Below are 27,386 nucleotides of genomic sequence, written 5' to 3' on the forward strand. Positions count from 1 at the left end.
TATATATATATATATATATATATATATAAACAAAATCTATCCCATTTTATTATCCTAAAAATATGACCTTCATTTTTCATGCTAAAAAATGTTTTATGAAGAGTTGCTGATAGAGGATAGTTTTAATGAGTGCTTTTACCTGAGCTTTAAAATAAAAAGTTGGAATTTTTTTCCAACTTTGTTGATGTTTTACTGGTCTGTGAAATCCAAGTGAAGGCCCAGAAGTAGGGATATCAGTGGCCCAAGTGGGACAGTTTAATCAAACAGTGTTGTTAGCTATGTGCAGGACATTCCTCCAACTGCCCCTTTTCTGTCTTTGCATTGTCCTTATGCACGTTTTACTCCGCATTAGCACCTTCAGATCCCAAATAGAGATGCCTTTATTTTCTTAAACATCTAGATTTTAGCCCATTCTCTGAAAGCACCCCCAAATCATTGGCACCTGGCACCATCTCTTGACCCCAGCCAGCACTACTTTCTCCACCTCAATATACAAGACCCTTAGCCCCAACCATTATCTTCTTCGGAATCTTCTTTTACTCTGAAAGTAGTTGGCTTTGGAGGAATAACCGGGATCCTGATACTGTTTTAACCCAAAAATTGTAGATTTTATTACCCATCTCATTATCCATTGTATTCATTGTATGTATCCACTCAATTATTATACCCATTGGTTGAGTATGTCTCCGCTTCTCTGGGTAGCTTATAAACACCTCAAGAACAATAGTTGTGGTTTATTTTCCTTCTTCTAGTGCCTGCCACACTCTTAGATTAGGTACTGGAATATATCTAGAATTAAAAATGAACAAATCAACACATTCTTTGCACAAGGAATGCTTTAATAATTATCCAAATATAACAACTTCTTCATTGTGGTCCTCTTGGTTTGCAAATGAGAGTCAGAACCAGAGGCCTGGGCCCAGACAGGTACAAGGAGGAAGCCCGAGAAAACCATTTATTCCTGGGGGCTATGGTCAGGTTTATTGGTAAATGGGAAGGAAAGAAAATAACCTGAAGCAGAGGCAAGAGGAAGGAGAAATGAATTCCTGAGTGAGAAGAGGAGCTCTGGAATGACTCTACGGCAGCCCTGTGTCCTGTCTCATCCCGAGAAACATCCTGTCATCCAGTAGGAGAGTGGCCGGCCTGCACAGTGCAACCTCCATGCTACCCTGTGGAAAGAAAACAGATTGGTTCTTGTTTTTACCACTCAGTAAGCTCCTTCTGCACCTACATGACCCAGATCTTAGAGCAGTGCTCAGAATCCCCTTCATTCCTAGCTCTCTGCTTTGTCCCCCCTGGCCCTCTGATTCTTCCCTTAAATTTCCCCTATCTGTGGTCTTTGTCCTCTACTTCCCCCACCCGATATGCTTCCACATTTTCAAATCCTTCTCTTCCTCTGAAGTAGGAGAGCACCATTGTAGAAGGATGAAAGATACTAAATAAATTAAAAGGTAAATAAATAAATAATCAATCTCAGGTGCAACCATTGACTCTTCCTCCAGAACAGGTCAGCCCTCATAGCCATCAGTGTCCCTTGTGCGTGGTGTTTCTAGAGTAGGCAAGGCACTTAACTCCCTCCATCCTCACAGACGCCTGGAGGCCAGTTGTAGTCAACTGGCCAGTTGTATATACAGCCAGTTGTATTCTGTGTATATCTGGTTTGAAGCTCAGAAAAGTAAAGTAAACATCCTAATGTCCACCGTCGTGGACAAATGCTGACAGGGGCATTTACATTTACAGAAAACGTTGCTGCCAATTAGCGAGAGGGGACCCTGTGGCAACCATGAAGGTATAGCTCAATTGCTCCCAGGCCTCCAGCTGATGGAACCAAGCAGGGATCTGCATCCAAACTGAACCAATCAGGTTCTTTATCCCAGGCACTTGGACAGGGACTAAGCCTAGGCAGTCTCTGTTGCTGCTCAGGACATTAGCCCATCCACTTGGGGCAGCCAGAGTCTGTGCTGTGGAATGTGGAGCAGAGAATGCTGCTCTCTACCAAGAAAGTAGTGAAGCAAATGCACCAGGAGGCAGAAACTTGCCAGGAAAAGCTGGCTGACACTTTCCAGCTCTGCTTCCATTACCTTCTGAGGTCTAGCCGCACCTGTGTAAGCTCAGTGAGACACCTTGTGCCCTCAGGATACAGCTCCCTCAACTCACTTGAGTTACTTTGTTACTGCATCCAAAAGAGTTTTATTTATTTATTTTTTAAAGATCTATTTTTTTTAAAGATTTTATTTATTCATGTGAGACACACAGAGAGAGACAGAAACATGGGCAGAGGGAGAAGCAGGCTCCCTGATGTGGGATTCGATCCCAGGCCCTGGGGGATCACCACCTGAGCTGAAGGCAGATGATCAACCACTGAGCCACCCAGGCACCCAAATATTTATTTATTTATTTATTTTGAGAGAGAGAGAGAGAGAGCGAGCACCCTAACGGGGTGAGGGCCAGAGGGAGAGGGGGAAATCCCAAGCAGACTCTGTGCTGGTGTGGAGCCTGACATGGGGCTTGAATCATGAGTGTGAGATCATGACTTGAGTGGAAATCAAGAGTTGGACGCTCAATTGACTCAGCCATCCAGACGCCCCCTCTAAAATAATTTTAGTACATCAGAGAAAGACCCAGATCCTGGGTATTGTAAGTCAGAGTTCCAAGCCCTGCCACTCTCCCACATTTTTCTAGGCTATAAAAGGGTCTAGTCCTTGCCTACTGTGCCTTTCTCTGTCACTACAACCTTCCCAGTGCTCTGGCTGCTAACTTAGTCCCACAGTGTTCTCCTCACCAGTTCTTCATACCCCCTGCTCCAGAGACAATCTTTTTTTGCACAGCTGATGGCTGAGAGAAGATTGAGGCTCAGTACGTCTGGAAGGGAGAGAGAGAGAGAGAGAGAGAGAGAGCGCACCTGTGAGAACAGAGGACTAAGACTGAGGCAAGCTCTCTCTCCCTTGGCTTGTCCCTGCGCTGGCATGTACCCCCCAGGGGCTGAGTATTTCCAGATTAGGCAAAGCCTCCCTCCCAGAGGCCTATTTAGACATCCCCACAATGGGGATAGGGAGTGGCCTGGGTTCTGGCAGGAGGCACAGGACAACTGTTTACCCCCATACTTCCTAGTCAGGGTAGATGGTAGTTCATGCCACGTTTGAGGGTTTCTAGGGAGAGGAGATGTCAAAACAGGCAGCATAGAGACCAAGGTAAATCTTGCCTGATCAGGGAGGCTCTTCAGATGAAGAGTCTCGGGATATGAATCAGAGTATGAAAGAGGAGAGAAGGTCCAAGTCATGGACCTATGGAGCCTCCTGGAGCGGCTCTGAGGTGGGCAGTTTGCACTTGGCCTTTAATCAGACATTGGCCAAAGTTTTTACTTGATGGTTAGAGTGGAGCCTTCAGGGCCACCAGCCTGGAATTCGGCACTGGTTCTATGAGCCTCAGTTTGCTCATCTGAAAAGTGGGCATAATAGTTTCCATCACATGAAACGCTGGGTAAAATGGGCTCTGCAGGTAAAATGGTTAGTATATAACACACTCTCAAGAAATGTTGGCTGCTGCTGTTGCTCCTGCTCTGCTATTAACTATGCAGAGCTTTTCTAGAACCCGTACACCAAAGAATCTGCTAAGTGGATGGGCACTACAGCCACTTGTCAAGTCCTCTGCTCAGCAAAAACATTCCTGGACTCCATGGGCAGTCCCTCTGGGGACATTCCCAGGCCTTGCATAGGAATAGAAGTCCTGTGAGTAGAGCTTTCCCACCCTGGAGCCCTGGCCAGACCTTGACAGTCCTCGTGGCAAATGTTTTCTGAGTGACTCCTGTCATCATTGCACCAGTAATGGCTGTTGATCTGGAAGCTGCCGTCTGCGTTTTCATTTCCCTTCGATATGTTGAATCTGCTTTCCACAAAAGCCAGACATAGCCCTTCAAACAGGGAGAAGAGGGTTTTTAGAAGAGGGTTTTATGTTTTTAAAAGAGTGGGTTTTTTTTGTTTGTTTTTAGGGTTATTGAGCTGAAGGAGGAGGGAGATGGAGAGAGGGAGATCAGGAAGCGGAAGAAAGACAAGAGGATAGGCACTTTTACGGAGGGATATTGAAGGTAGACAGGCATTCAATTTTCAAAGAAGTGAGACTATAAATGGCAAGCAAAGACAATGGGTCTCTTTGGGGCCCTTTACAATTACTGTCAAACAGCCAATCCCTTTGGGCCTGGTACCAGAACTTAGAGGGGATGTGTATCCAAAAAGCCCAGGAAATTATAAATTATAAATGTTAACAAATGGGCCTGGGTGCCTCCTGAATGTCTAGATACTCTGGGGGAACTTGGCTCTCTCAGTTCAAGGGCAATCCAAATGGTCAAAACTCAACGATCCAGCACCTACAAAAAGAGGAAGCAATTCAAAAGCCTCCAAACCCACCTAGCCATCAGCTTCCCCAGGATCCACTCACCTACACTCTTCCCGACATGTAACATCACGTCTAGTACTGTGTTCCCTGTGTTCAGTACTGGGACTAACTTGCAATCAGCTCTGGCTGGGAGGAGCCCCGGGTGAGGGTCGTCTCTAAATGCCAGGAAAACCTTCATGGGCATGGGTCTGTGACCACAGCCAACCCCACATAGTGCAACCCCCTGAGTTTCTACAGATTACAGTCCAAAAGACAGTGATAAGCTTCCAGTGTCCCAGGCTGAATGAGTAGCCATCCCTCACCTTCCAGGTATTTGGATGATAAGGTACCATTGCAGCAGCCAACACAAGTAACATAATATGAATGCTAGAAACACAATCCTTGAGGACAGGTGCAGGAGCGCAGACATTCAGGAAAACCTCTTGAACCACGGGACATAGATCTCTACTCCTCCACACTTACTTACCATCTGAGGCCCTGTAGCAATGGAGCTACTCAGTAACTACCCGGCTCTGAAAAAGCACCTGGATTGGCTGTTGGGGGGCAGCAGGTGGGGCTGGCAAGAGACTGCACTAAGTTTTCAGATCAGATGGGGACCGCATTAAGGGAAGAATGGGCACAGAGCTGAGAGGAAGAGATGGGGGCATGGAGGCCTCATTTTAAGAAGATTGGGTTGGGGTGGTAGGAACTGGGGCGGCAAGAGTCGGGGGCAGTTTAGCAAAGATGAAGTGTTCTCAGGATGGCTGCAGGTGGAAAGAAAGCATGTGGTGGGCTGGGAAGTGAGGGCTTGAGTCGGTGTGGACAAGAAGATGCATCGAAGACTTGGGATAGGGCAGAGATCAGAGCTATCAAGAAGGGGGTGAGCTCAACAGGGCATCCGCTTGGATGGCAGGCATTGAATAAGGGTGGGTGGAGGTGGGTGTTAGGGCTGAGCAGACCTTCCGGGACTGGGATAAGAAAGCTGGGTCAGAAAAGGGGAAAGCCATAGCGGTGGGGCTCAGGGGAGGTTGGCGTGGAGCACGGGGATTGCCACAGGGGTTGAGGGGTGAGGATGTGATGCCTCAGAGGGCGGAGGAGGGATGTGTCTGCGCTCGGGGTTGGAACTGGACTCCCAGGGGGTCAAGAGCGTGGCTGCATTTACGCGACGCCAGGGGCGAGGGGGTGGGGGTACGTGCTGGGCTCGGGTCCCCGTCGGGAGAAGATGGAGGGGGCGGTCAGCAGGGGCTGTGCCGGCTGAAGGCTCGGCTCCGAGGGGGTAGGGCGCGGGCTTACAACGGGGAAGGCAAAGGGTTCTGAAGCAGGACAGCGCAAAGGCGACCAGGGGTCGGGACCACGGAACGCGCCCGCCGCCCGTTCGCATCTCGACCCCGCCCCCCTCCCCCCTCCTCCCCCTGACCCCGGACTCACCAGAGCGAGCGGGGAGGGGGCGGGGTCGCTCCTGGCCGCTGCAGCCTCTCAGCCTCCGACCCGACGCTCCGGCCTCTCCGCCACCGACGCCCGGAAACTGCGCTCGAGGCGCCTGACGCCAACCCGGCGGTTGGGCGCTCGGCCCCGCCCCCGGCCCGCGGAGCCAATGGCGGGGCGGGAGGAGCCGCGGGGCGGGGCCAACGTTCCCGAAGCCGAGTTCCCCAACGGCCAGCGGGTGAGCGGTCTGGGAGGCTTGGACTCCACTAAGGGGAGAGGGAGATCCGCCTGCAGAGGTGAGGCCACTAAGCGAGGTCACCGACCTAAGAGGAGCTTGGCCCAAGGCCCGCCTCTAGCAGTGTCTGCGTCAGACTAGATCCCGGCTTCTGGGTCCGTGATCTCGCCTGGCCGCAGCGCCATGCGTGTAACGTTGGCCTCCTGAGGGGTAGGTTCCCACTGGTAAAATCAGACCAGTGACGTCTACGCTATTTTTGCCTCCCTGAGGGCATGGGCGCTGGTGGTGCTTGCAGCCCGGGGGCTCTGAGGGAAAAAAGTATACGTGTTTTGACCCTATCTTGTACCAACAGGGCGTCTTTAGCTCACCGCTCCCTCCTCCTCGGGACTTTCTCAGGTACCTGCCCATCAGCCCCTGAGGCACAAACCTGGAGGATCTGGTTCTTCTCATCTAGCCAGGTACTTGTGTGTCTGCTTTCCTCGGTAGAGTTGACATTTCTTTTGCAGGTGGACTCAGAACAAAAGGTCCAAAGTGTGTGAGAGGGGGGATGTCTGCTTTGGTCACTTCTCACCTGCAGGCTTTGGTCCAGCGGGGAGCGTAGGCCTGAGTGTGGGGACAGTGCCCAGAGGCAGAGGTACTACTAACTGCATGTCCAGGGGGACTTTGGGAGTATTTATAGGGCTGGCCTGGGAACAGGGCACCTCTTGGAAGCAAGCTCCACTGACCTGGGCCAGGGGTTCTGTGACCGTTTCTGGGAAGGTTCGGGTTCAGTGCCCGTTGCCGTTTATAAAAAAAAATGGCTGGTGGAGATGTGGCACCTGAGTGTGTGGGGGCTGCTTCTCTGGTAATAATCTCTCCGGGAGTGAGAACCACTTCTCGGTTTCAGACTAGATGAGGCTGAGTGCATTCAGTATGGGTAATAGTTGAGGACGGGGAGCCTCGGTGTCCATCGGAAGATGAATGGAAAGAAGAGGTGGTTCATGTATACAACGGAATATTCCTCAGCCATTAGAAATGACAAATACACCCACCATTTGCTTCGACGTGGATGGAACTGGAGGGTATTATGCTGAGTGAAGTAAGTCAATCAGAGAAGGAAAGGGAGGTGGGCGGGGGGTGGGGGTGACTGGATGATGGGCACTGAGGGGGGCACTTGATGGGAGGAGCACTGGGTGTTATTCTGTATGTTGGCAAATTGAACTCCAATAAAAAAATTTAAAAATAAAATAAAATAAAATAAAAAAATAGTTGACGTGTGGGTAGCCCGGTTGGCTCAGCGGTTTAGCGCCGCCTTCAGCCCAGGGCCAGATCCTGGAGACCCGTGAATAGGTCCCCATCAGGCTCCCTGCATGGAGCTTGTTTCTCCCTCTGCCCGTGTCTCTCATGAATAAATAAATAAAATATTTAAAAAAGTAGTTGAGGAGGAAGTTAGGAATAAAGAGATAGAGGCAAAGTATTTTCTGGGTGTTGAACAAGGTGGAAAGTAAGGGATTTACTAGGGAAATCCCATTTCCTAGGCAAAAGGATAGTGTTTCTGGTAATAATTAGCACATCAATACCATCAGTGTCTTGACTCAAGCATGCCCTCCCCCAAATGGAGCAAGCAAGCAATATTCCTCAGTTCTTCCAGTTTTAGTATGTGTGCTGCCGAAGTGAGCACTATTCCTCAGTTCTTCCAATGAATTTTTGCACAGCCACTGTCTGCAAAAGCTGTGGGAACCCCACATAGTAATCTTTTGTCTGGTTTTTCAGGAGCCCAGCCCTTGTCTCTTGGTCTTCTCTTACTTCTCAGGCCTCTCAGCCCCGCTGCTTGTCTTCCTCTCTTCATCTTGCTCTGGTGCACATTTTTACCATTCATGGGCCATGAGTCCACGAGGTAGTTTCCAGCCAGAAAAAAAAATTCACACTGCTCTATCATTTGAACAGTAATAAAGTCACATGCAAAGAGAAGAGAGCTTGAAGGTTATCCTGGAAGAGGCAGCTTTTATCTGAGTCTTGCAGGTGGATAGAGGAAGGGGCATTGCAGGTGAAGAGACTGGCAGAGAAGTGGCTGGTGGGTAGGAGTGCAGGCTGAGCTCAGGGGAGGTCCCCAAGAGTGGAGAGGAAGTTGGACTTAAGAACAGAGTAAGGGGATGGGGCTAGGATGGGAGGGGAGATAAAGACAGATTGGATGAGGGGGGAAAGGAAGGATGCAGACACAGCTGGAGGCCTGTGCAGGAAGGGCTCAAACACTAGCAAACTCAGCTCACAGGCCACTGGTCTGTCAGCTTAGATTTCAAGAACTCCACAGACTTATTTAAAAAGCCAGGTAGGAGAACTGCAGGTATCTGAATTCCCTGCAGACAGGTCCAAGGTGTAGATTCCTGAACCCCATCCCTTCCCTGGAGAGTCACTCTGGGATGGGGTCCAAGAATTTAGGCCTAACCACCTCTGCTGTCCTCTGCCCTCAGCACCAGCGGATCCAAAGCATAAGAAAACATAAGAACCTTTGTCTTATTTTAGGAGCTGAGGGGTAAGGGATTATTAACATTTGGGCAAAAGAGAAGCTTCTATTGTTTGCTAGATAGGAATTGTGATTGGTCCTTGTCAACCACTGGGAAGGTAGGTTGCCATTGTTATCTTCAATAGCACAGATAAGAAAACAGGCTTCAGAGAGAGGCTAAGTAACTTGGGGTCCCAGGGCCTCAGAACTAATAAATAAATGGTAGAGGGAGGACTCTCACCCAACTCTAATTCTAATTAGAGAGTTAACATAGTTCAGTGGCAGAGCAAGTGGGCTTGGTAGGCGGTAATGCTTAGGTTTGAACACCAGCTCTACCCCATACTGTTTACAGGACCTTCCCTACACTAGTGTGGGCGTTCAGGACAACCAAGCAATGTGAAGCTATGGTTTTCACGGGCCCCTTGAGATATAGCCCTGAAGATTGGCAATTAGAAAACAGAAGTAAAGGCACAACACACTATGGCCTCCTAGCCTCAGGCAGAGGGGCCAGAGGGTGTGACTTCAGGTAAGTTCCCAAAACTATCTGAGCCTCAGTTCCTCATCTGTAAATTGGGGAAAATATCAGTTGACCTGAGGATTAAGATAATATCCTTAGGAGAGTTTCTGGCCTGCTGGAAACACTTGAAGATGACTAGCTATAGGGCACCTGGGTGGCTCAGTTGGTTAAGCCTCTGCCTTGGGCTCATGTCATGATCCCAGGGTTCTGGGGTCCAGCCCACAACAGGCTCCCTACTGAGTGGGGAGTCTGTTGCCCCTCCCCTGTGCCCCCACCCTCGCTCGTGCCCTCACTTGCTCTCTCAAATGGATAAATATTTTTTTTTAATGATTTTGTTTGTTCATGAGAGACACACACACACACACACACACACACACACACACACACAGATGCAGAGAGACACAGGTAGAGGGAGAAGCAGTCTCCATGCAGGGAGCCTGATTTGGGACTCGATCCCGGGACTCCAGGATCACGCCCTGGGCTGAAGGCGGCGCTAAATCGCTGAGCCAACTGGGCAGTCCTGGATGAATAAAATCTTAAATAAAAAAAAAAAAGACTAGCTATATTATTATTATAGTTTGGGCTAATTCTCACCTTCCCAATCCAGTCAGATCTGTTTTTAACTGCTTTCTGAACACTGGAGTGGGAGCTTTTTTTTTTTTTTTTTTTTTTCCATTTTTTGAGAGGCTTTCTTATTTGAACCCCAGATATATCCTTACTTGGCAGCTGACTAAAGTCATCAAACAAGGACTAATGCAACCATTTCTCTCAAAAGTGGAATAGCTAATGTTCCCCCTGGATTCTGTTGTAGGAAGTTGGTTCTTCCCACTCTTTTAAAATATGGCAATTAGAATTAGGTGCCCTATAGCTAGTCATCTTCACTGCCCTAAAATATATTTTCCACCCACATGCCCATGTCTGGAATTCAGTGGTGATGGTGGCATTCTTTAGGATTTATCCTGGCTCTCTTTCTAATTATTAATTTGTCAATTATACCTCAATAAAGCTGGACAAAAATAATGAATTTTTAAAATTCCCCAATAGTTATTATTATTATATATAGTTTACAGTTCAAATAGTATGACATCAAATGGTGAGGAAACATAATGACCCACAGCAGTTTCTTCCCCTTGACCATCCCCACCTTCCCTCCTGAGCCAGCTCACTGGGCATGCTTACTTCTAGCTGAATCTTCTGGTGCTTATCTCCCCACCTATCTTGGTAATTCTAGCTTTGGATTTATCCATTTTAGACACTGTCTGTGGACTTCCTATTATCACAGGCAAGGAGTTAGTTCTTTAACACCCCTGTCCGTTCTTGGGGTTTAGTTATGCCACTCTTTCCTGATAATTGATAGTGTTTACAGAATTGTGATTATGTAACTATTGTTCGCCTCCAAGATACAGCTCCAAGCAACCCAAAAAGATGACTTTTGAGGATGGGCTTTCTCTACTTTGGTGTAGAGTTAGAATGATGAATGACCATGTTTGCAGTCTTGGAGTCTGCGTCCTTCAGAGCCTGAAGCCAAAGGAAAGCACAGTTGAGGGATAGATGGGGAGAAGATGACTTGTTTGAACCCTAGATGCAGGCAGCTTTAAGTACTTAGGCTTCCTGGTTATATAAGCTAATTCACTGTATGACATTTTTGGTTCAAACATATTTTAGTTGGATTTCTTTCACTTGGAGCGTACAGAGCAGTGACTGATACATATGGTCTTCATAAATTTGGGCAAGTTATACAAAACGTCTATGTATGTATATATTTACGTATGTATATGTGTATATGTATATGTATGTGTATATGTATGTGTATGTGTATATGTATATGTATATGTATATGTATCCTGACCAGCACAGCTCACGACACTAGGTTCCCTCTCCCTCTGCTTTTATCAGCCAGAGCCTGAGGTAGCTTGACATTGAATAGTACCATTTAGGGACTGGAGGAAGCAACTTACCATGAGTCACTGCCCTAAAATATATTTTCCACCCACATGCCCATGTCTGGAATTCAGTGGTGATGGTGGCATTCTTTAGGATTTATCCTGGCTCTCTTCAAGTGGTTCTCCTTTGCAGTGAGAAGTCTGCAGGGAAAGGCAGCATTAAGGTAGAGCATCTTGGGCCAGTTCTGCTTTTGCCCTGAGATCTAGCAAAACAGATGATGAGGGGGCCAGGGACCTTGTGGAGCCATGGGAGCTCTGATGGTCAATTTCACTGTTCTTCAAATTGTCCCAAGCCCATGCAGATCTCCCACTAGAGTCGTGCCTTTTGACAGCCTCCCTCTGAAGATATTTCAGGCAATCAGAATCTTTCCAGTTTCAAAAGACCTATAGAGAAAGAAATTTCACTACCCTGTTGTTTAAGATCCATTCATTCATTTATTTATTTATGTATTTTGAGAGAGAATGTCAGGGGAGGGGTAGAGGGACAGAGAAAATCCTCAAGGAAACTCCCCACTCAGTGCAGAGCTCCACACAGGCTGATCCCAGGCCCTGAGATCATGACCTAAGGTAAGATCGCTCAACCAACTGAGCCACCCAGGCTCCCCTCACTACCCTGTTTTGATGTTTAACTTGTAGAAGCCCTTACTTCTGGAGGTCCCTGTAGGAGGCAGTGGATACAGTTTTTGGTGTAGACAGGATCTAGGTACAAATTCCTGCTCCTAATGGCACAGTCCCTATGCAGGCTATGGGGCAAACTCATAGTACTATGTGTTGACCTTTAGGAGGTCAGTCTGTATTTCATAAGGAAATCATATGTGGAGAATGAAGAAATGGTCTAAAATTCATCCAGTAAGATCCCTGAGGCATCACGTGGGCAGGGTCCGCTACTAGGCATTGGGGAGAGGAAGATGGGATTCTTGCCTCGTCAGGGTTCCTGACCTAACAGATAACTGCGGTGGGGCCTTCACATTGATGGGTGCTATCTTTCACTCTGTTGCATTTACAGGGACACCTAGAAGAGCGGGGCCTTGGTGTGTAGTCTCTAAACCAGGACTCGGTCACATCCTGAGTAGACAGGATTATTGGCCCTCCCTGCACCCACACTCTTGCTGTGTCTCTCTGTGGGCAGAGTGTACTTTCCTGTCCCCTGGCTCGGGGATTGGCCATGTGACTTACTTGGACCCATGGACTAGGCAGAAATGAAAGTATGACAGTTCTGTGTCTAGGCTTGGAGAGGCCCAATGAAGTTTCTGGTTGGCCTCATATGCTTCCCTCGGGTTGCCGCTGCCTCTTCAGCCTGGGCCCCAGAGCCCACCCAGGTGGAAAAGAGCTAGCTAGCCCTGCTGATCTGCAGACTAGCACGGAGAAGCAGTGCTGACCCAGCCAGCAGAGCATTCAAGTACAGCTGGACCAGCCATCCTGTGAGAACCGGTATTCCAGTTCACTGAGTTTGGGGATGGTTTATTAGTTAGCATTGTTGTGGCGAAAGATAACCAATACACGTTATTGGTTATAACGTTATTGGTTAACCTTTATTAGGCTATAGGTTCAGCCACTGTAGTAGAGACCCAACACAGCAGTGGGTTAAATAAAAAAGAAGCTTACTGATCTCTCATATAATGATCTGGTTAAGTACTGTAATCCAGGGCTAGTTTGGTGGTTCATGTGTCAGGGAGCCAGGCTCCTCCTATTTTACTGCTCCACCATTGTAGGGTGTAGCCCTCTCTACATGAAGCCTTTGTATTGTTCACCGGTTGAAGTCTTCATTTCCCTTGGCCCTGTAAGCTGAAACACTCCACAGTGTGGCGCCAGACCCCTCTCCAGTGCTACACTGGAACACATTAAGGCTCACCTTGAAGCACCATTCCTGCTTCTGCTTCAGACCTCAGGACCTTTCCTCTTCTTGAATGGGTGTGCCTCCTCCCACACCCCCAGGGGGTGCCCCACCACTGTCGCCCAGGTCTCAACAACATCTCACCCTGACTAGGACCTCAGGAGCCAGAGCTGGTCATGCCTGGCGCTTCCCAGGACTGAGAGGCCCTGATTTCCATAGTGGCAGCAGCCAGCCAGTGTGACTCTTTGAGACGCCAAGGGTGAGAATCTCAGTCGTGCCTTTTGGTCATCTTCAGTCTGTCTTGCCCTGCCTCAAATCCCTGCTGACCTCTGGTCCTGAAGAAGCCAGGGAACCTCTGCTCCACCTCCTGGTTCTCTTTGCACTAACTACGCCAGTAGTTTGGTGAGCATAAACAGTCTTGTTAGAATGGTCCCTCTGTTTTGGAGATCAGCTCAGGAGGGGTGGGCATCTGAATGGTAACAGATTCTTTCTCTAAACTCTAGCCAGGCTCCTCTGAGCCCTCTTCTTGATTCAACCTTATTTGGCCTGTGAAGACTTGAACAAACACTAACGTAGTTTTCAGCAGCTCATGACCACTGCCCTAGTAAGACCCCAGTCTCCCTTAAAGTGCCTGCCCGTGAAACTCAAGGCTGTCTAAAGAATTTGTTGCTTATTCCAGCCACCACCTGAAGATAGGGCCCCTGTTTCCCAGTTTCTGTGAGAGAGTAGGAGTCTAGCTTTGGTAAGTGCCAGTTAGCAAATCCAGATGGTTTCATATGGGCTAACCCCCTTCCTGCCTTTTGTAATCTTTGGCTTCTGACTATGGAGCCCCTACTCATTCCCTTCCCTAGTCCCTCAATCTCCCTGTGCAATACTCAGTCACCTCTGTACTTATCCCAGTTGAGTTCTGTTCATGATGAACCCTTTTCCCTGTGCCACTGCAATATTCTATTACTTTGGAAATCTGTCTGGACCACTTTAAGTATGCCTGGTTTGGTTTGTTTTTGACAGGGGAGATGTTCAGGATCAGCTTTTAAAATTAATTTGCTTATTTTTCAGGATCAGCCTTTTATTATTTTTTTAAAAATTTTTATTTATTTATGATAGTCACACACACAGAGAGAGAGAGAGAGGCAGAGACACAGGCAGAGGGAGAAGCAGGGTCCATGCACCGGGAGCCCGACGTGGGATTCTATCCCAGGTCTCCAGGATCGCGCCCTGGGCCAAAGTCAGGCGCTAAACCGCTGCACCACCCAGGGATCCGAAGATCAGCCTTTTAAATAAGCATCCCAAGGATGTTTGAGTTTAGAGGTCCAAAGGCCATATTTTTTTTAAAAAGATTTTATTTATTTATTCATGTGTGAGAGAGAGAGAGAGGCAGAGCACAGGCAGAGGGAGAAGCAGGCTTCATGCAGGAAGCCCGATGTGGGACTCGATCCCAGGACTCCAGGATCACGCCCTGGGCCGAAGGCAGGCACTCAACCACTGAGCCACCCAGGGATCCCCACAAAGCCACATTTTTAGAAACTCTATTTCCCTATGGACACCGTTTCCTCTGGCAGCCCTTTTGAATGGGGGCTATGTTTTCTCAGATACCTCACTGCCATTAGTCCATCCAGCTTTCATTCCAGTGAGAACATTCTGGAGGCCAAACTAAGAATCAACTCCAAGTGCTTCTCCAGTCACCTCTGGGGATGACTGCATGTGATTGGTATCCAGTATCTGGTACCTTAACCTGCTGCCCAGCTAAAATGACACCTTTTGTGTTTCTGACTTAGCTAGCTCTCCACCATGTTACTACTCCATGTAGACAACACCTTCCTTTTAGAAAGACTTTAACACCCACCCATTTGTTAGATAGTATTGGTTGGCTCTAGCTACCCACTTCTATCCCTTTCTTTGCAGGTGCTAGAAGCCCACAAACCACATTTCACAGATTCCCTTGACAGCAGAGTTCTGCCAATAAAATCTAGGGGGTGAAAAGGAGGTGGAAACCATTCTTTTCTCCTCTGCAGTAGCAGATGCACAGGCTACATGTTGGGACTCCATGTTGCCAGTCACAGGCTTGGGACCATGGAGGGCTGCAGTGACTTCAGCAGTGGGTTCCCAAAATGTACTGACTTTTGAGTGGCAGCAGCAGCTTTGAATGTATGGAAAGCAGCTGTGGTAAAGTAACCTGAAAAAAATAAAAAATAAAAATAAAAACTAAAGTAACCTGACATTCACCACTGCTAGCCCCACAGTGGTGAGCATCCATTCCTTGTAAGACATTATGACCGGAGCTGATACCAAGGGATGGATGCTTAACCATCTGAGCCACCCTGGCATCCCAGAAGTGGAGGGAGTTGTGCTTCTTCCACAGATTGTGCTTCATTATCCCTGTGCTTCATTATCTGTGTTGGTTGAGGAAGGCAGTAGTAGGTTTGGTGGTGGGCGGCCTGGTAGCACACATCTGACCCTCAGTGGAGTCAGGAGAGGCTAGTAGGGTGGTCCATGAGAATGGGTAAGTGGCACCACCAATATATTTTCTGACATAAAGGAGTGAGGAGGGCAGTCTTGGGTAATTACCACCCTCACACATTTTTCTTTACCCTAGCCCTCCAGCCCCTCCCTGCTAGCTATCCAAGGGTTGGGATTATTTTTTTTTAAAGAAAAGGAACAAAATACCCCAATGTGAATTATCTATAGCTTGTAACAATGAAGAACCCCCTATGCCAAGACAGGGCACATATTTTGTGTATGAGTTTGAGTGCTTGGGAAGAAAAAGAGGCCTTAGCCCTACTGTGGAGCTAGGCTCAGTGATCCAAATATTCTGGTAATGCTAAAAATCTTACAAGAGGGGCCAGAAACAGATAATCTTCTATGGGCAGGTCAAGCATGTTGTGAATAACTTGTATTTGGTGAACCAGGGGGGAGAGCACCAGAATAAACTGCCAATTGATTTAATAGATATGTTTTCCAGTTTTCAGACACTGGCTTTATTGGGGAAACGAGGGGAAGATACTCCTATTCATCCTTCCTTGCGGGCACTGCCTCTTGTGGAAGTACAGTCTCCCACGAGGGATTCTAGATTCAGGTCTGTTCCTCTCACCAATGTCCCCTGTTACCTGTATATACATGTTTATTTCCATTTTAATTCCTTACCACATGGCTAGAATTGGTTATTAATTTATACATTTTTAATATGAGAAAAATAAGTATTTTACAAGCAATGCTGAGAAGCCATTATCAGAAAATAAACTTTATGGTGGGAATGTGAACTAGTGCAGCCACTCTGGAAAACCGTGTGGAGGATCCTCAAAGAGTTAAAAATAGATCTGCCCTACGACCCAGCAATTGCACTGCTAGGGATTTACCCCAAAGATACAGATGCAATGAAACGCCAAGACACCTGCACCCCGATGTTTCTAGCAGCAATGTCCACAATAGCCAAAGTGTGGAAGGAGCCTCGGTGTCCATCGAAAGATGAATGGATAAAGAAGATGTGGTCTATGTATACAATGGAATATTACTCAGCCATTAGAAACGACAAATACCCACCATTTGCTTCGACGTGGATGGAACTGGAGGGTATTATGCTGAGTGAAATAAGTCAATCGGAGAAGGACAAACATTATATGGTCTCATTCATTTGGGGAATACAAAAAATAATGAAAGGGAATAAACGGGAAAGGAGAAAAAAATGAGTAGGAAATATCAGAAAGGGAGACAGAACATAAAAGACTCCTAACTCTAGGAAACGAACTAGGGGTGGTAGAAGGGGAGCTGGGCGGGGTGTAGGGGTGACTGGGTCACAGGCACTGACGGGGGCACTTTATGGGATGAGCACTGGGTGTTATTCTATATGTTGGCAAATTGAACACCAATAAAAAATAAATTTTTTAATAAAAATAAAAATAAACTTTATAGACAGCCTGAGGCAGGACAAAGTCACTTGAGGACGATGACGGTGCGGAGTTCACTGTCGCTCTCCTCACCCAGGTCTTCAGCAGCTGAATCTGCAGCCCGAGGCTTCTCTACTGGGGCATCACCTTTCTCTCTGCAAAAAAGAAGAATGCCTTTAACTCTGTAAAGGAACAATTAAACTTTTCATAATTAACTCATTTTAGAAAAGAAGTATAAATTGTCCCCAATCAGGTACCCTGGTTCCTTGTTGAAAATCTCATCCTCATCAGAAGAATCCCTGTCGTGTAGCTTCTGTGCCATGTTTTTCTTCCGTGTGGCATTGAGAGGTCTGTACATGTCCCGAAGCCAAAGTGGCCACCTTCTCCAGAAAAAGCCCTAGAAAACAGAAAGGACATTGTTAATTCTGCATTTCCCCTGCTCTCTCCAGCCATGGGACTTTATCTTCCTCAGATTTACCTGATTCTCCCGTTGGATTGAACATCTCTTATGCAGCAGAGAATTAAAGAAGAGCCTTGGAGGAAACACATATGCAGACAATTAGTGATTCACGCCATTTCCCATGCCTCTCACAATGTGTATCTCTGGTCCTATTAGGACATCTCAGTCCATAATCACAGGAAGCAAAATCACTACAGACCTCGGATCCTGAAAATAATCCCATGCATGCTACACTTCCAGAATTTTCCCATGTCTGTCCATAATGGCCCCACAATTTCTCTGGGGAGGCCTTTGTATGTGGCTTGGCATTGAGTATAAGCAAGATTTTCATCCTGCTCACCTGGGCCTATGGCCAAGTGCCCTCGTGCAGTGAACAGACTGTGCAACTATAACACAGAAGCACCTTACTCTCTCCAGAAGCAGTTTACTTTGGTCCCCTTTGGACTTTGTCTCATAGGCATCATTTGCTGGGGAGGAGGAGAGAGAGGTGTTTCTATTTTCCTAGCTGCTTTATCCTACAAGTTGATTCACACCAAATAAATGCACGAGTCCAACCAACAAAGTTACCTAACTCACTGACTTTCTCATTGCAGGCAGTGGCTAATGAGTGAGTGAGGAAGGTCACAGCCAGCACTAAAACACAAAATATTATTTTTGAATATAAACAATATAGAAAGAATCAGAATGTATAGTAAGTTTGTCTTAGAAACTGCTTATGTTGGCTCGCCCAGGTGGCTCAGCAGTTTAGTAATGCCTTTGGCTCAGGGCGTGTGTGGTCCTGGTCTGGGGATGGACTCCACATTAGGCTCCATGAGAGGAGCCTGCTTATCCCTCTATCTCTCTGCTTCTCTCTCTGCGTCTCTCATGAATAAATTAAAAAATATTTTTAAAAACCTGCTTATGTCTTGACAGTATGTATGTACGGAGTTGTGACATAAAATGTAGCTCGCAGCCCAAGAACAGTATAATCAGAGGAGAAGTGCCCCTCTGGAAAGGAACCATCTTCTGACACTCAGTAGCAGTATGCCCATGGGGCAATTTACCTTCCCTTTCTTCTCCATTTCCTTATTATAAAAGGAAGAGACAAACTATTACCTAAGGCCTCTCCCAGTTAACAGTCTATGGAGTCTGGACAAAGGGAATGGAGAGTGGTGGATCAAAAACTAGGAGGAGGAGGGAAGTTTTCCTGCCACTTTACAGGAAGGAGTCCTATTTTTCTGCCTTCCATCAGCCTTGAAGACTAGGCCTCTTAGCCCAAGACTCTGTAGCCAGGCCTGATGGTCACTACCAGCAGGAACAGGTGCACCCAACCCCTCTCCACCCTTTTTCTTTAAAGGAGTAGTGACAGTAGATGCTCTGTGTCAGTTCCATTCTAACTCAGATTTGTCTGGGAAGCTAATTTTGCTGGATCCAGGCAAAGCATTAGACCAAATCAATATTCTTTCTGCCTTTGGTAGTTTCCTGGGTGTAAAACAAGGGGAGTGAAATAGGAGTTCTAAAATCTAGTTCTGAAATTCTGCTTTAATAATTGCCAATTTACCTTGAGCCTCCTTCTTCATCTTCCACTGGTGCTGCTCTATGAGAATAAATCTGTTTTGGAAGAAAACATATCACAGGTACCCATCTCAATGACCATGCCTCCAAATCTGTATTCATTCCTTTGTATTTTAAGTCTTATTCAGCCTTTTTGGAGAGCAGGAATTCTATTTTTTAGTAGTCCTTTGACTCTTCCATAGTCCCAACTTGGGAACTTGTGTGCATCTGGCAATACATTTTATTGACTGTTTTAGATGACATCCAACAGGTAATTCCTAATAAAAATTCTTAGAAGTAAGAAAAGAAAAGTATCTACCAGAAACCTAAATAGCAACATTGTTTTAAAGTCAAGGACAAGAGTTCAATGCCTATTATTCCTGTTACTATTCATCACGTTGAAGAGGTCCTAATCAATGCAATAGGAAAACACTTCTTTTAAAGATTCCAGGCATCTCAATGCAATAGGAAAAATTAAGTATTGGAAAGTAAGAAACAAAACATATTGGCATATGAAATTATGGACAACCTAAAAGGCCCAAGAGAGTCAACTTAAATTTTACTGTAGTGGGATGCCTGGGTATCTCAGCAGTTGAGCGCCTGCCTCTGGCTAAGTGCATGATCCCAGGGTCCTGGGATCAAGTCCCACATCAGGGTCCCTGAATGGACCCTGCTTCTCCCTCTGCCTGTGTCTCTGCTTCTCTCTGTCTCTCATGAATAAATAAAATCTTTAAAAAAATAGAAAAATAAATTTTACTGGAAGTGCTCTGAGAATTCAGTAAGATGGCTAAATACAAAATCAAGAGCTCAACATGCAAAATGCAATAGCTTTTTTACGTTCCACAAATAACTAATTAACAAATGGAAGAATGGTTCCATTTATAATATCAATAAAAGGAAGGATACCTCGGTGGCTCTATGGTTTAGTGCCTGCCTTCCGCCTAGGGTGTGATCCTGGAGTCCCGGGATCGACTCCCACATCAGGCTCCCTGCATGGAGCCTGCTTCTCCCTCTGCCTGTGTCCCTGCCTCTCTCTGTGTGTGTCTCATGAATAAATAAATAAAATCTTAAAAAAAGATTAAAAAATATCAATAAAAGACATAAAGTACCTAGGAATAAACTTACAGCAAAGAATGGGGAAGACCTTTGAGATGAAAACATTAAAATTCTTCTGAAGGACTTTAAGAAATGAATACATGATGATACCATGTTCCTAGAATATTGCAAAGATGTCAATTCTCCTCAAACTCAATGCAATCCTATTCAAATCCCAAGATAGTTTTTCTTTTTTTTAAATAAAAACTGGCCAGCTGACATTTGGTAAAGGGATATGCAAGTCTAGCTATGAAATGTATGAAAAAGGAGATCAAAGAGCATGAGCGTAACTCTACCAGACATCAAAATAGGTTATTATAAAGCAATTGGAATTAAGTATATAGTGTGATATGGGAAAGGAAACTGGACTGATAAGAATCCAGATAAGAAAAGTATTTTAGAGACGCCTGGGTGGCTGAGTGGTAGAGCATCTGCCTTTGACTCATAGGGTGAACCCGGGTCTGGGGATCAAGTCTCACATTGGGCTCCCTGAGACGAGCCTGCTTTTCTCTCTGCCTATGTCTCTGTCTCTGTGTGTGTGTGTCTCATGAATAAATAAAATCTTACAAAAAAATAGTATTTTAGATCTGTTAAGAAAGAATGAACCATTCAATAAAAGATTTTAAAGTAACTGGTTCTTTCTGTAGGGGGAAAATGTTAGATCCCCTACCTCAACCATACCTAAAAACAAAACAGATCTATACAGGTTGAAAAATATAAATTATAACAAATATAAGTATAGACGAAGACAGTATAAAGGCAACAAAGGCCTCGCTAACAAGACCCACATCCCATAGGCCACAAGGAAAGAACTCGCATATATGGTGACAGACTCAAAACATCTCCCATTTCTTGTAGTCTCGCCCCCTTCACCCTTGGATTGTTGGTCATCTTCTGGTGACTGATAAAACTCTTTTCATATTAAATATATTAATCCTTTCAGTGGCTTCCACTGAATTTCAGTGTTTCAAATGCTGGCCAGTGTTTTCATCTTTAAGGAGACAGAACAGTGGAATAAGAGCACAGGATTTGCAGTTAAGTAAAACTGGGTTCTGCTTTGGGTTTTGCCACTGGAGCCTTAAGCTGATCCCCTTTTATGTATGAAAGAGGGATGGTAATATTGTCCTCCCAGGGTTGTGGGCATGAAATTGGATATGGAAAATTCTTCTTCCTATGCTTGGCATAAACCAGTGCCAAGTCATTATGGAACTGAAGAAAAGGTAAACAGGCAACCTCCAGCACAGGTGACTATAAACATGACATGCTTTGGAGTAGCCTGATGCAGGATTTTAGCTACAGTATTTTAACCAAAACTATTCACATAATTCAGTGTGTGGAAAAAGCTGCTGAGTAAATCTAATTAATCAACAAGATGATATTTTTATCTTTAAGCCATGTCCTTTTTTCCAGGATGACTGATATAGCTCCATGAGGGTGGATACTATCTCTCATCATTTCAACCAAGGAAAGAAATCAGTGGTAGTCTGAAAGTGGCTGGTGAGTACATCTAACCACAGAATTTTGAGTTGAGGAAATGTTACTATCATGTTAACTTGGCCTTCTTAAGCCTAACGTCCCAAAACAGTCTAATGGCTTGTTGCCTTGTTTATAATCCATAAATCACCTGGCAATGGAAAGTTCCTTTAAAAATCCCCAGAATAGGGCAGCCCCAGTGGCATAGCGGTTTAGCACTGCCTGTAGCCCATTGTGTGATCCTGGGGACCCAGGATCAAGTCCCACATCAGGCTCCTTGCATGGAGCCTGCTTCTCCCTCTGCCTGTGTCTCAGCCTCTCTGTGTCTCTCGTGAATAAATAAAATCTTAAAAAAAAAAAAGAATTGCTTCTCTTTAAAAAAATAAAATAAAATAAAAATCCCCAGAATATACTTTGCAATAAAAGAATGAAGTACATGTCAGTCTGTCAGACAGAAGAGAAATACCAAGTATCAGTAAGTGAGAAAGTGGCTTTGATTTTAAGTTTGTAAATTCTGAATCTATTATAAAGACAAAAGATTTTCTGGAAATCTGAATTAATGGTTGTTCTTACCTCAATGAGACAGAAAACTATAATCAAAATCATTACTACTACAGTCACAGATATTGCCAAGATGAGTTTGTTGTTATAGCCATAACCTGGAACTTCTTTTGTGAGCTAAAAAAACAAAAAACAAAAAACAAAGAACAATTTTTTAGAAATCAAAGAAAAGGATGAAAGCTAACTATTCTTAAGCTACTCTAAAACCTCATTCTTTCAGTGGAGTGGCGTATAGGTTCTTAAGAAATATACCAAATCTAATGTGTTATATAATTTTATCATTAGCCCTTTCTTCAATAATATATTTATCTTGTATGTTAAGTCCTCTTCTCATCTACCTGGGAAGAGTGGCACCATTCTCTAAATGAGCAAAGTGGCAGATCACTGTCTCAGCCAACATTAATGGCTAAGACAAGACCCAGACTGGGAGGCCCTGGTCCTTGTGCGTGGGTGCTTTAATTGCATGTCCTAAACTGACTAAAAGTTCAGACCCCATGGTTCAGGAGTTATCCTCACCTCACTTGACTTCTGCTCTTTCTGTTCACTCTGGGCTTCTGTGCTCTCATTGATATAGTTCTCAGTCTTCCATTGGTCTGTATCCCACTCTGCCTTGGACACCTTTACTTCCTGCTGCTCGCTGAGAAGCTTCATCAGGAGGCCTGTTCTGGAGATAAGCTTGGCACAAGCCAGTTGCACATTGGTCTCAGAGCAGTCCATTTTCAAAGTCCGGATAACATGAGAAATGAGCCTTCTCACGTCATTATTCGGGATGAGGGACCGTAGCTGCTGGTTTAGCTGAATTTCAAATAGATCACCTGCGGATGAGAGCTTTGCAACACTGAAGCCTGTGGGCTTTGGGGGCAAGTCAGTGACCAAGTTGTGGTATTCCCATTGTGTTTCATTGGTTTGTTTAACAGTCGGCACAAAGTTGTCTCTGGTGGTAGTAGAATATGTATTGGAAAGATTCCTACGGTTTGTGAATTCAGGGGGAGTTTGTTCTGATACAGTAGTGCTTCCTGGAGAAATAATTTCTTCAGAAGCATTCTGTGCAGTAGTGTTTTCTACAGTAGTGTTTTCTTTAGAAGGTTCTGAAAGAGTAAATAATTCTGGAAAAGGATTTTCCTGAGTTCGTTTTTCTGAAGATGAAATAGCCTCCTGTGAAGGGGAATCGATGAGGCTCCTGACGGCAGGCAATGGAGGCCTCTGTGCAGGCATCAATCTATTCGAGAGTGAGTTTTTCTTTCTGAACTTTTTACTTTTTTTGGTCTTGGGTGTTCTTTGGACTATACGTGAGCGAATTTTATGGAAAATATACTTTTTTCCAGAATGCGAGACTGGTCTGGAAATCTCCATTTCCCTAACTCTAGCATTCGCATCTTCTAAAACAACAATGGGGTAGGTTAAGTCTTCTGATTTGTTTCTCACCTTAGGTAGGGATTTTGGAGCAGTGGAGGCAGAAGGCCTGCCCATTATGTATTGCTTCGGGAAAGAAGAGGCTGCTGCCTTGTGCTCCTTTATGAATGAAGACTCTGTGTGGATGGAGTTTCCCACTAATTTCCTGGGCCTCTGGGCCATGTGAAGCTCCTCCAGCTCCCTTGGGGATGGTCCACTGAGCCTTCTTTCTTTGGCCATGTTCTTCACAAATGACTGGGCACTCTGTTTCCCTTGGGTGCTCTGAACGTCCACTTCCTTGTAGTGCCTTTTCTGTAGGTCCTTGGGGCCCTTGAGAACCCTGTTTTTTCTAAACCGCCTCTTCCGTACATTCTTAGCCTTGGGAAGGGTCTTTTCCTGTCCTTGGGCAGTTTCCAATTTCTTTGGAAAGATTTGGCGTTTAAATTTGGGACCTAAAATCCCGGGAGGTATAAGCATGGCAGTTTTTTCTTTCTTTTTTACCTCATCAATTTTTTCTTGAATTTCTGCATCTAACAAATTTTCCAGGAAAGAGAGTTTCCTCAGTTTATTTTTGTAAGTTGAATTGTTGGGTCCAGGTTCAAGAGAAGGGCTCTTTGTGTTGTTTTTCAAGTAACCCACAGGCTTGTCTCCATCTTGAACATTTGAAAACAGAGTTTTAATGAATGGTAGTAATGTTGATTCTACATCTTCTACATTTCCCTCTGAGAAATAAGGTAATATGTAATTCAGCGCACTGATAACATCACTTTCATCATTAAAGTCTAACTGCTCATTCATAAAGGCTGACAGACCGATGCCATTTTTGTCTGAGGATGCCTTCTCTGGCTCAATTGTCAGCTCAGTACTGGTACTCTTCTTCCGGGCTTTTAATACCTTCATGAATGATCCTTCTACATTCATTATAGATACTTTTTCATCTGTCAGAAAAAGAAGAGACTAGTTTTGATAATGAAAGGCTGATAGCACAGTTTTTGTCAGTCCGCAGTCATACATCCCAGTCATAAAAATTAAGAACCAGCAAATATCTGAGTACCATTATCAAGGACACAAACTCAAACTTGAACCTATATTGGCAACAACAAAAGGAGAAAAGGGTATTTTTTTAAATGGCTATTTCTTCAGAACCTTTCACAACGTGAATGACTACATTTAGGATTATTCCATAATCCTTGGTCTCCAAGGGCCAATTATCTAGCACTTAAGAAAAGCCAAGTCTGGAAGACACTCAGCTAAACTGTCTGCAAATCTACTGTGACTCCTGGTATTCATATACCCTGTCCTGTACTGCTTCAGATGCAGTGGGAGCAGGGGGTTTCCTCCTTCTATCTCTTCAGTGTGCTTGTTTTCTTGCTACTATCACAGATGCCCATGAAAACACCCACTGCTAGTAGGGCCTCATCTGGACATGCCCTCTCCATCTACCCATCAATTACTATGCTTGGTCCCTGCTCCCATATATTGCAGCTCACACAAAACATAAGCTCTAGACAGAAAAAAAGCACTAAGTCCACCCTGGCTCTTTGCTTAAATTGGGCAGGGAACGAGTGTAGGCTAAGAGATTTTCCAGGTATGAGAGATATGCCAATGTGGAATGTTCGATAAATCAATGGAATAATACTTGAGGTTTTAAAATGCAGAAGGGATAAAGAAATTTTTTGTCAGAATGTGAAGAAATATACTTCACTTTCATTTCTAATATTTCTAGCTTTAGTTATTAGGGTACCATCCAGAGCTTCCCACTACATGAAAGTCAGCATATGGCTTGTGTACATGCACAGTATCATCCAACCGAGTTTCATTTCCAGAAGAATTAGAAGTATTTTCAGCGGTGTTGATGAGAGTCAGAGGAGGAGGTAATAAAGGTCACAAGAAAGGAGGAGCAACGGGCTTGTAGAGAGCCCTAAACGGGACACTTGAGTGCTAGGCAACAGTACTTAACACCTCTGATCTAATTTTTCCTCACCTGTAAAAGGAGGCTAAACATGCCTATTCTGCCCACCTCTAAGAGATAAGGGAGTAATTAGTAAAAAATTGTTTTGAAAAATAAGCAACATTGTATTTACAGAGGTAGCAAAGTGTTATTTATGATGTACCCTAGATCATTGATAGGGAACCATATTCAAGCTATCTGGGTGCAGAAGCACATTTTGGAAGTCATGAAGTTAGTGCCAATAAAACATAGTATACAGAAAAATACTTAAAAGTATCTGAGTGTTTTTGGATAGAAAAGCTGAGGATTCAGAAAAAGTTCAGAGTTGGACAGTCCAAGAATAGAAGAGTGCTCTGTATCCATAAGAAGGCAGCAGCTTCTGGTTAGGGAACAGGAACTCTCAGGCTCTGAATAAACTTTATCTATAAATCAGCATCACTTTTACTCTTGATAACTTGTAAAAACAAACAATAAACAAAAATATATCTCCACTTGTCATATAAGACAAGGGGGACCTGAGTTCTGATACATATGAAATTCGTTTACAAATTATGATGCATATGTTTTCATTTGGGAGTAATTAATTTAATAATGTAACTGAGAATCTGACTTATAACAAAGGAATAGTTCTTATAAATTTAGGGATTTTAAGGGTGCCTGTGTGGCTCAGTGGGTTAAGCATACAACTCTTGGTTTCAGCTCAGGTCATGATTTCAAGGTCATGGGATTGAGCCCTGCAATGGGCTCCACACTCAGTGGGGAATCTGTTTGAGATTCTCTCCCTCTGCCCCTCCTTCGACTCACATCTCTCTCTCTCTCTCAAATAAATCTTTGAAAAAAAAAAGAAATTTAGGGGTTTGAACTGTAAGTGAATAAAAATAATGCAGTGACATCATTAGTTAAAAATTGATCATTGTTGATTAAAAATAAAAATTAAAACATAAATAAAATTTAAAATATACCATGAGGTGATTCCTGGTTGGCTCAGCGGTTTAGCACCTGCCTTCAGCCTAGGGCGTGATCCTGGAGTCCTGGGATCAAGTCCCACATCAGGCTCCCTATATGGATCCTGCTTCTCCCTCTGCCTCTCTCTCTCTCTCTCATAAATAAAATCTTTAAATATAAATATTATATATATATCATGAGGCAATTCAAACTCACCACAACGTGTGGCATTTGTCAAACATTCACCGTCACAATGCAGCTTGACTGTCTTGCAAACAACCTCAATATTATTTTTGAGTTGGCAGAGACAACAGGACATACGGCTAGGTAATATCCTATAAATGGAAACACAGAGCATTATATTAGTGGTAAAGGGGTTACTTGAGTAGAAGATTCAGGCCAAGGTCTTCACAGGGCTCTGCATAAAGGAATTCTTGTGGCATATGATGGTTGGGTAGGGTTGAGTAGGGACCAGTTGGCCAATTGTTGCTCATGAATATTATAAATAAAGAGAAGGACAGAGGTGCTCAACCAATAGGTAAGGATGGTAGGGGGTATGATATACCTAGAATAAGACAGAGATAAGAACTGGGTGACATTGATCAGTAGTTCAGTTCAGAAGTATCTCCTTCTGACCCAAAAGTCTCACTTTGGGTTAAGAGCATACAGGAAGAGGGTAGACTTCTAAGAAGAGTCTGAGTAAGTCTAAAATATGGCCCACATCAAGGATAGAAAGCAATCAATCAAAACTAACCCAAAATCTACACAGGTGTTACAACTAGCAGACAAGGATGTTTAAAAAGTTACTATAACTGGGGTGCCTGGGTGCCACTGTTGGTTAAGCATCTGACTTTTGGTTTCAACTCAGGTCATGATCTCAGGCTCATAAGATCAAGCCCCTCACTGGGCTCCTAGATCACTGTAAGTCTGCTTGAGATTCCTCTGCCCCACCCACGTGTGCTCTCTTCTTTCTCTTAAATAAATTATAAAATCTTTATAAAAAAAGTTATAACAATATTTCTTATGTTAAAGAAAACCAGACTGATGAGGCACCAGGGTGGCTCAATCAGTTAAATGTCTGCCTTCGGCTCAGGTCATGATCCCCGGGTCCCAAGATCGAGCTCCACATCAGTTTTGCTCCTCAGCAGAGAGCCTACTTCTCCCTCTCCTCTGCTCCCCCTGCTTGTGCTCTCACTCTCTGTCAAATAAATAAAATCTTAAAAAAAAATCCCAGACTAAGAAACCCATGTCTCTACTTAGTGAGTTATACAACAACTTCAAGTGG

General features: G+C 44.8%; 2 protein-coding genes and 1 long non-coding RNA gene across 3 annotated transcripts in view; 1 reads left to right on the forward strand and 2 right to left on the reverse strand.

The window, feature by feature from the left end:
- Positions 1 to 818: 818 nt before the first annotated feature.
- Positions 819 to 6,481, reverse strand: LOC140629553 (uncharacterized). Its single transcript, XM_072819064.1, has 6 exons — positions 6,400 to 6,481; positions 6,254 to 6,336; positions 5,800 to 6,148; positions 3,767 to 3,910; positions 2,783 to 2,862; positions 819 to 1,169 (listed from the first exon to the last, which is right to left on the reverse strand). Exons 1-6 carry the CDS (start codon positions 6,479 to 6,481, stop codon positions 1,077 to 1,079), a joined length of 831 nt encoding a protein of 276 aa, XP_072675165.1. The 3' UTR covers positions 819 to 1,076.
- A 16-nt stretch (positions 6,482 to 6,497) lies between these two features.
- The window catches only part of LOC140629551 (uncharacterized), a 28,221-nt gene continuing 7,332 nt past the window's right edge, over positions 6,498 to 27,386 (forward strand). Inside the window, exons 1-4 of the long non-coding RNA XR_012027403.1 lie at positions 6,498 to 7,109; positions 8,866 to 9,039; positions 15,770 to 15,883; positions 21,190 to 21,276. This is a non-coding gene — a long non-coding RNA (uncharacterized lncRNA). The remainder of the gene's footprint in view (positions 7,110 to 8,865; positions 9,040 to 15,769; positions 15,884 to 21,189; positions 21,277 to 27,386) is intronic.
- LOC140629550 (leucine-rich repeat-containing protein 37A2-like) lies at positions 16,417 to 26,476 on the reverse strand. The gene is made up of 7 exons (XM_072819062.1): positions 26,318 to 26,476; positions 22,330 to 24,143; positions 21,826 to 21,930; positions 18,692 to 18,741; positions 17,170 to 17,224; positions 16,949 to 17,088; positions 16,417 to 16,846 (listed from the first exon to the last, which is right to left on the reverse strand). The coding sequence occupies exons 1-7, from the start codon at positions 26,457 to 26,459 to the stop codon at positions 16,738 to 16,740; spliced, it is 2,415 nt and encodes an 804-aa protein (XP_072675163.1). The 5' UTR covers positions 26,460 to 26,476; the 3' UTR covers positions 16,417 to 16,737.

This window comes from Canis lupus (assembly GCF_048164855.1).
Source record: "Canis lupus baileyi chromosome 16 unlocalized genomic scaffold, mCanLup2.hap1 SUPER_16_unloc_2, whole genome shotgun sequence".
Taxonomy (NCBI): domain Eukaryota; kingdom Metazoa; phylum Chordata; class Mammalia; order Carnivora; family Canidae; genus Canis; species Canis lupus.